This window comes from Colossoma macropomum, unplaced genomic scaffold, assembly GCF_904425465.1.
Source record: "Colossoma macropomum unplaced genomic scaffold, Colossoma_macropomum, whole genome shotgun sequence".
Taxonomy (NCBI): domain Eukaryota; kingdom Metazoa; phylum Chordata; class Actinopteri; order Characiformes; family Serrasalmidae; genus Colossoma; species Colossoma macropomum.
Genome location: NW_023494793.1, coordinates 44,220,563 through 44,230,110, shown reverse-complemented (window position 1 = coordinate 44,230,110; position 9,548 = coordinate 44,220,563). Strand labels below are relative to the sequence as shown.

The 9,548-nt window shown below is 40.9% G+C and overlaps 1 protein-coding gene across 1 annotated transcript in view; it reads right to left on the bottom strand.

The window, feature by feature from the left end:
* Positions 1 to 167: 167 nt before the first annotated feature.
* The window catches only part of cabp4 (calcium binding protein 4), a 23,494-nt gene continuing 14,113 nt past the window's right edge, over positions 168 to 9,548 (bottom strand). The window contains exons 4-7 of the mRNA XM_036578103.1: positions 7,739 to 7,882; positions 7,210 to 7,319; positions 4,728 to 4,875; positions 168 to 219 (exon numbers count right to left, since the gene is read on the bottom strand). Of these exons, the coding sequence (XP_036433996.1) occupies positions 191 to 219; positions 4,728 to 4,875; positions 7,210 to 7,319; positions 7,739 to 7,882 (431 nt within the window). The 3' untranslated portion in view covers positions 168 to 190. The remainder of the gene's footprint in view (positions 220 to 4,727; positions 4,876 to 7,209; positions 7,320 to 7,738; positions 7,883 to 9,548) is intronic.

Below are 9,548 nucleotides of genomic sequence, written 5' to 3'. Positions count from 1 at the left end.
TTTTACCTCTGCAGCTCTGCCTGAAAACAAAGCAAGCAGAACACCACTCTTAGCCACAAAAACATTTATTTATTTAATGTTTTAAACATATTTAGCAAGTTAAATGTGCTCTATATGCAGTGTAGTGGTTGAATGCTTCATAATTTATCAACTCAAAGCCAAAAAGTCTTGGACGGTCCCCGAAATGCAGCTATCGAGCCAACAGCATCATTACAAACTCTGCAAGAAAACAAAACAAGACACAGTTAAAATGATCAACAGCAGAAAACTTAACAATAACACAGTCAGGCTGTTAATGAATTAAGTCCACACTGGATGATTCATTATTAAATCTAAAACAGCCCCAAAGATGTTTTAAAAGGAGAATAAATTTGTTTACATCAGCCTTTTATATCTCAATGTTAATTATGTTCTGTTTTATTGTCTTTAAAGTTTGGATATACAGTAGCAAATATGTCTATTTTATTAATATGTCATACTTATGGAATTCTGGTAACACCAGAGCAACACTGAAATTATTATTGCAATCTAATTATAACATTTACATTGATATTATTATTTTATGCTAATTATCTTAACTTATTCTAATTATAACGTTAATGTAAATTGAACATATTTGGGAAAAAATAAACCCTAAAATGTGGCCTGTGAAAACATGATGACATATTTTATATTTTATGTTTTCCCAGTGCATTTAATAATGGGGTGCAATGGGGTGCGAAAACTTGCACACCCAGCTTATTACGTTGATAGAAATCCATTAGTAACACTTTATTTCCCATGTAGGGTTCACTACTGGCAACACCCTAGCAACCACCTGGGATACCACAGAAACCACCCAGCAACACACTAGCAACCTCCTGGGATACCATAGCAACCGCAATGCAACACCCTAGCAACCATTGGGAAACCAAAGCAACCACATAGCGAACCCTAGCAACCACCTGGAATACCATAGAAACGGCATAGCAACACCCAAGCAACCACTTAGGATACCATAGCGTCCACATAGCAACACCCTAGCAACCACCTGGGATATCATAGCAATCACATAGCAACTACCTAGCAACCACCTGGGATATCATAGCTACTGCAGAGCAACATCCTAGCAACCACCTGGGATACCGTAGCAACCACATAGCAACACCCTAACAATCTTCTGGAATACCATAGCAACTGCTAGCAATACCCTAGCAACCATCAGGGGAACCATAGCATCTGCATAGCAACACCCTAGCAACCACCTGGGATACCATAGCAACCTTCTGGAACACCACAGCAACTGCTAGCAATACCCTAGCAATCACCTGGGATACCATAGCATCCGCATAGCAACACCCTAGCAACCACCTAGGATACCATAGCAACTGCATAGCAACACCCTAGGAATACCCTAGCAACCACCTGGGATACCATAGCATCCGAATAGGAACACCCTAGCAACCATCTAGGATACCATAGCAACTGCAAAGCAACACCCTAGCAACACCTGGGATACCATAGCAACATCTTAGCTGGCTTTAAACTGCACAATCATTCTGATTTTTTTCTCTTATTAAACTTATTAAACTTAACGTATTAAATCTCAGAACATTAAATATTGTGATGGATTTTGTATCATTAAAATGTCTTGAAGTATTGTGATACAATATTTTTGCCAAATTGCCCAAATATAGCCGTCACTGCAGCAAAGCGGGGGACAAACTCATTAACGCCCCTCATCTCAGAAGCCGTGGTCCTGCAGTCGGCTGTAAAGGTTGAAGTCCTGAGGTCTGAGCAGTTGAGCCTCGCTCTTTGGAGAGGAACATAACTGTAGGGTTTGGGCTCCGTTCTGAGTTTACTCAGCCTGTCTTCAGGGTGGACTGACCTCGCCGTCTGTCCATCAATGTCTCTTTAGCTTGTCATCACTTGCGGGGTCAGTCAAACACCCGCAGTGAGTCCAGCCCTTACTTTAAAGCGACAGTTTGGTGGAAAATCTCATTTAGCCAGTTACCCCAAATGTAGTGGATCAGCTGAGACAGGTCTGGCGTCTGAAGTTTGTCTCTTTGGTTTTAGCACTGGAGCTACGAGGCTAATGCAGCTGACATGCAATGGAAGCTAATGTCCCACCAGTTAGCCTGACGCTAATCACTGAAGCCTGAATTTTGTCTTGTAACTGTGACTGAATGGATCAAGAGTGAATTAATGACCTTCACATGTCCTCCACTCTGCCTTTGAGCTGCTGGGTCACTGTTATCGCTGTCGTGTCCAGTAGAGAGAGCCGTTTGTGCCTGAGGGCATCAGGTTGATCAATCTTATCTATGGTTATCTTATCTATGAAGATGTCTTCGTTTAGTGGTCTGTAAATGTCATCATCATCATCATCATCATTGACCGCTTAGTCCAGATATGGTCGCGGTAGCAGTTGGGAGAGCAGAGAATCTCAGACGGCCCTATTAGGCCAACATGGAGATATAATCCCTCCAGGGGGTCCTAAGACAACCCCGGGGTCTCGTCCCAGTAGGCCATGCCTGGTAAACCCCCACCGGGAGGCGTCTATAAATGTCTCTATGTTATATTGTCGCTGTCCAAAGAAAAACATAAAAAAAACAACTTTTTGCGATTTTTACTTTTCTGCATCATTTGAGCTCAGCAGCTGTCCTTTACATTGTGTGAATATTTCATGGTGATTGGACCAATAGAAACGCTCCAAAATTGCTTACAATAAAATCTCTTTCCATTAACTTACATTTAAAATAAAGAATGTTTTTGCCCTCTCCTGTAAAGTTACGATTTTGGAGATACTTGTTTTTCTTTCAACAGCTATGATATGTTTGTCTCCTGTGTTTATATGTCCAGTTATGAACTGCCCCTCGGGGACAAATGACTCAATTCAGGTCAATTCAATTCAGTTGGTCCGTGCGTATAGGTAACAGTGAGTCATACAGTAGCTGCGTTCCAAATCCTAGGCTGCAGCTGAGGTAGTACAGGTCCTCGGTAGGACTGTCCTATGAAGACTCCTCCTTAGTAGCCTATTAGTCACACAAATGGAGCAGCACTAACAAGGCTGCGTGGTGACGCCACCAGAGCGGCGCCAAACTCGTCAGGGAGCTGGTGAGAGAAAATGGAGTCGGTTGCATTGAGTTTGTTGCTATGGTAGCTCATACGCCAACAAGCTTATGTAGTACGATAAACTAAGTATCTACAAATACTTCTGATTATAATACAATACAGTATATGGATGATATACACTGATCAGGCGTTACATTATGGCCACCTCATTGTCCATTTTATCAGCTCCACTTACTATATAGGTGCACTTTGTAGTTCTACAGTTACAGACTGTAGTCCATCTGTTTCTCTGCATGGTTTGTTACCCTGTTCTTCAGTGGTCAGGACCCCCATGGACCCTCACAGAGCAGGTACTATTTGGGTGGTGGGTCATTCTCAGCACTGCAGTAACACTGACGTGGTGGTGGTGTGTTAGTGTGTGTTGTGCTGGTACGAGTGGATCAGACACAGCAGTGCTGCTGGAGTTTTTAAGCACTGTGTCCACTCACTGTCCACTCTATTAGACACTCCTACCTTGTCAGTCCTCCAAGTCAGAGACGATAGCTCATCTGCTGCTGCACAGTTTGCGTTGGTCATCCTCTAGTCCTTCATCAGTGGTCACAGGACGCTGCCCACAGGACGCTGTTGGCTGGACATTTTTGGTTGGTGGACTATTCTCAGTCCAGCAGTGACACTGAGGTGTTTAAAAACTCCAGCAGCACTGCTGTGTCTGATCCACTCAGACCAGCGCAACACACACTAACACACCACCACCACGTCAGTGTTACTGCAGTGCTGAGAATGACCCACCACCCAAATAGTACCTGCTCTGTGAGGGTCCATGGGGGTCCTGACCACTGAAGAACAGGGTAAAAGGGGGCTAACAAAGTATCAGAGAAACAGATGGACTACAGTCTGTAACTGTAAGTGGAGCCGATAAAATGGACAATGAGCGTAGAAACAGGGAGGTGGTCAGAATGTTATGCCTCATCGGTGTACGATCTATGAACGAATGCTTTAATGAATCTTTTACACTTTATAAGGTTACAAAGACGAATTCAAGGACGTGAACATCTTACATTTTAAAACGAGCTCTGCTCCAACGGCTTTGTTTTCTGTCATTTTCGTGATGCTGTTTTTTTTTTTCCTTTGCGCCGTTCGTGCGCAGAGGACTGTGGGTAACCGAAGGCCTGGAAGGATACATTATTTGCGTTCTCAAAATCACTCAGAACGTAGGCTGCATTTCTAGGCTGTATAAGAAGGTCCTCCACTTTGGAGCGCCTGCTATGACGTAGAGGCCGAGAAATGCAGCCAACCTCGGCTGCGGCTGCTGTCTCCTGCACTGAAGTCTATTAGAGAAACCGAACATCTCCACATGAGCGACGTAGACGTGCAGTTGGCACCATGCTAATTGGTGGGGTATATGCTTCCATTACTATCTGCATTAGCTTCACAGCTCCAGCGCTAAAAGTGAAGAAGCAAATTTCAGACACCAAACAGGTCTAGGCTGGTTGACTACATTTGGGGTAAGTGGTGGTGGGGGTTGGGGGGGGGCACTGGGGAGTTTGATTTTTCACCAAACTGGCACTTTAAAACGGAATCACAGGTGGCGCCCACCGCAGCGATCATCCTGAATGTGAACTATCGCTTTAATCCATCTCTCTCTGTGTCCTCATTTGCCCGATTCTGCCGCTCACCGTCAAAATCGACGGTTCCATCTCCGTTGAGGTCGATATCGGACAGAATCTCCTCCAGCTCGCCCTTCTTCAGCTTCTCCCCCAGCAGCGTCTTCATCGACTCCTTCAGCTCATCAAAACTGATCCGCCCATCACCGTTACAGTCAAACTGAGAGAGAGAGAGAGAGAGAGAGAGAGAAAGAGAGAGAGAGAGAGAACACAGAGAGAGAGAGGACAGAGAGAGAGTGTAGAGGGTAAATGACTAAAGATTAAGAGAGGTAAACAACATGAATTTGTCCTTTGACCTCTCCCCAGGCCTCACTGTGTAAAAACAAATCAAAACAGTGTTAAAGGTCACAGAGGACCAAACACAGTAGTGCACACTCATCTGTCTGGAAGTAGTGCACACTTGTCCTGCTCTGTAGTGCACACTCTTTCGTTTGGAAGTAGTGCACAATGTTGACCACCTGCTTAGTGGTGCACAATATGAAGTACTAAGAAGGATCTATTTAGAAACACACCAAGTAGAGCACGATTAACCCTCTGTAGTGCACACTAATCTGGGTGAAAGCACACTAGGTAGTGCACAGACTGCAAAAATATCTTAGCAAGTAAAAACATACGTAGTCCACATATCTAATATGAGGTTGTTGTCAGAATATTATAAGATTGTTTCTAGATATTTTTGCTTGTTTTTGGTTATTTTGTCTAGTGAAAGTGTCGTATTCCATTGGCACATAATTATTGTTTTAAACCTAATTTCTTGAAATCAGCAAAATTATCTGCATCATTTCTTAATTTTTAGTAAAAGGATCTGCCAATGAAATAAGACACTTTTACTAGATAAAGTGACTTAAAACAAGTAAAAATGTCTACAAATAAGTTTAATAATCTTATAATATTTATATAACAATCTCATAATGAAAACTATTAGATATCTTGACTACTTGTAAGATTTCTTAATTTGCTATCATTTTTTGCACTGCAGTCCGTCTCTCTCATGCACACTCATTTTCAACTGCACTAAGTAGCACACCCTTGCAGATGCACATGCTGAGTAATGCACACTTGCAGACTTCATGCTAACATGGAGTGCGCACTCATCCGTTTAGTGGTATGACATATGTTTAAATAGTGCACAAATGCTAAATAATGCGCACTTGATTCACTCTGTTGCACTAATCTGTTGAAAGCACCCTAGGTAGTGTACACTTGCAGACTCCATGCTAGATACTCATACTGTATGTTTAAAGGCTAAATAGACAGTGTATACTTGTAAACATGCTACATAGTGCACACTCACCTGTTTGAAAGCACACTAGGTAGTGCACACTTGGGCACTCTGTTGACTTGTTTAAAAGTCCACTAGGGTAAGGTTTCAGACTCTATGCTAGATAGTGCACACTGACGTGTTTGAAAGTAAACTAGGTAGTGCACACTTACACACTCCATGTCAAGTGTTGATCTTTTAGAGTCTTTGCTAGGTAGTGTACACTTCTGCTCTGTGGGGCACGCTTATCTGAAGCATACAGTGATGCACACTTGCAGACCCCATGCTAAGTACTGATAGGACACAATAGGTAGTGCACTCTTGCAGACTCTGGGCTAGATATTGTACACTTCTCCTGTTCTGTAGTGTACATTTATCTGTTTAGGGATACAGTGATGCACACTTGCAGACTCCATGCTCCATGCTATGTTGTACACACTTGCAGACTCTACGTTAAGTACTGATCTGTTTAAAGCACAATAGCTACACTCTTAAAAAAGAAGGTTAAAGGCTTCTTTAGGGAAAAATGATTTTATATAGAACAATGAACACTCAAGGAATGCATGATTGCAAAGCTCTTTGCATCGTGAAAGGGTTCCCCAGATTGCTTTTCCATGGTTCAACACCTTTTGGAAGCACCAGCTTCTTCTACTGTTACAGGCTTGACATCACAACAACAGAAGAACCCTTTTCGAAAAGGTTCTATATAGAACCATCCACAGCACATTCTCCATCAATTTGAAAAACTCTTTAACAATGCAAAGAACCCTTTAATCATGCAAAGGGTTCTTTCAGGGTTCACGGTTCTGTATAGAACCATTTTCACTACTAAAGAACCCAGGAAGAATCATCGGGCCTCATTCTCCAACCGTTCTTAAGAAGAAATTTCTTCTTAAACCCACTTACGCAGTTTTGATGAAGATTCTGACTCTCCAGTGTTCTCTTATGTGGGATTTGTTCTGAGGTGAGAACAGAATCTACACACACTCAAGAGCACAAAGGTGAGAACAGTTCTGCGCTTTAAGAACCCGTCATGAATCTGACGGAGACTTTTTCTTAAGTCCTTTCTCAAGAACACACTTAAGAACAAACTTAGGAAGATGTTGGTGAAGGAGGCCCATCATTCAGTGTAGTGCACCCTTGCAGACTCCGCTCTGTAGTGCACTCTCATCTATTTAGAGGTCAGATGATGGTAAACACTCACAGGCTCCATGCTCTGCAGTGCACACTGACCTGTTTGAAAGCGCACTGAAGCTCTCTCAGCCCCACCATGTGCGCCGTCTCCGTCAGCATGCGGGGGCCCATCAGCTCACAGAAATCGTCAAAATCAACGTGGCCACCCCCTACACACACAAACAAGAGCTTTTCTTGTAGCTTCTTGTTGTGGAAAGCAATAGAAATCAATAAATCTAATATTTCTCCTGTTAAGATTGTTGTAAGCTTTTAGATTTCTAGACATTTTTTACTTGTTTTAAGTCATTTTTTAAGTAATTAAGAAAATTATATTGGCAGATAATTGTGCTTGTTTTAAGAAATGAGCTTGAAACCAGCAACATTATCTGTCAGCATAGTGAGACAATTATACTGAATAAAATGACCTGAAACAAGTACCAGATTTCTGTAAATAAGCTAGATAATCTTAAAATAAGTGCAGAACCACCTCAAAATGGGAAATATTAGATATATCGACTAGATTTAAGATCATTTCACTTGACCATTTGTTGCAGTGCGTTATCTCAAACCGAAATCTTCACACACTCACATTTCATCTTGATCTGCTGGATGATCTCGATCAGCTCCATCTCCGTGGGCATGTAGCCCATCGTCCTCATGCAGTCAGCCACATCCTTGTAGTGCAGGTATCCGTCCTGGTCGTAGTCGAACTCCTTGAAGGCCTGCTGCAGCTCTGAACACACACACACACACACACACACACAGGAACAGTTCCAGCCTCTTTATCCCTTACGGTACGTGTCCTCCTGCAACTTCACCTCACCACATCCTATTCATTTCTACAGAGAGCTCTGCGGTGATGGTCTGTGGTGCAGCAAAATCGGCCGTACGCAAATGAATGTGGCTGCCACACTTCAAAAATGGTCTCCTGTCAAGTGAAATGGTCTTAGATCTAGTGAAAATATCTCACATTTTCCATTTTGAGACAGTTCTGCTAGATTATTTAGCTTATTTCTAGACATTTTTACGTGTTTTATTTACTATATTATTATTTATTATCTCACTATACTGGCAGATAGTTTTTCTGGTTTCAAACTCATTTCTTCCAACAAGCATAACTATCTGCCAACATAGTGAGGTAATTTTAATCAATAAAATCACTTAAAACAAGTACAAATGTCCAGAAAGGAGTTAAATAATCTTATATTAAGCTCACAACAATCTCAACAGGAGAAATATTAGATTTCTTGACTATATTTAAGATCATTTCAGACACCATTTTTTGCAGTGTACACTGCGGTTAGCCAGTTAGGCGATAGTAGACTGCTCTGCAAAAAATGATCTTCTTCAGTGAAATCATGCGAAATCTAGTCAGTATATCTCATTTTTCTCATTATGAGGTTGTTGTAAGAAAATTACAAGATTATTGAATTTATTTCTAGACTTTTTAACTTGTTTTAAGTCACTGTATCTGGTGAAAGTGTCTCGTTCCGTTGGCAGGTCATTTTACTTGTTTTGAAAAATAATACAGATACTTTTGTTAAAGAAATAATGTTTGAAACAAGTAAAATGATCTGCCAATGAAATGAGACACTGTAATTAGATAAAATACTTAAAACAAGCAAAAAGTCTAGAAATAAGAGTGATAATCTTATAATATTCTTACAACAACCTCATAATGAGAAATATCAGATATATTGACTAGATTTGAGATCGTTTCACTCGCTAAGAGATCATTTTTTGCAGTGTGGTCTTCATCACAAATGGCAGGCATAGCTTTCTCCGAGTGTAGAGGGGCAACTGACTGGTGGGTTGTATATCTGTATATTTTAACACATACTAAAGTTCAGTGGTTTATTAGACATGTTAGATACCTACAGTCGAGTGCAAACATTTGAAGATCTGATGAAATTCGATGTATTTGTTGTTTTTTTGTAAAGTGTAAAGTTAACACATTCTTTACAGAGCACACACTTTGCACATTTTAATACACCATTATTGTCTTTTTTTGCTGAAATTTGCCATATAGGGAAAAAAAATGAAAAGCCTGACCTGTGCAAAAACGTTATGGCACAATTTACATTTTACATTTATTTCTCTAATATGTTAAACTCAGCAATATAAATTGAAATTTATTTCTAATATTGTGCAGTAAAACTAGCTGAAAATATGCCATTTTTACGTGTCTTAACTTATTTTCACTTAAAACATTGACTAAATGTCTAATTTGTCCAAGGATGGTGAGACTTTTTCATTTTACTCACCATAACACACACCGCCTTCAGCGCTCTATAGCTTTTACACAACAGTTTTACAAAGGGAGCCCAAATATTCTATCACATTTATGATTTTTATGACTGAAAATGTTGTTTCACCGGACAAAAGGTGCTTTAGTTGCA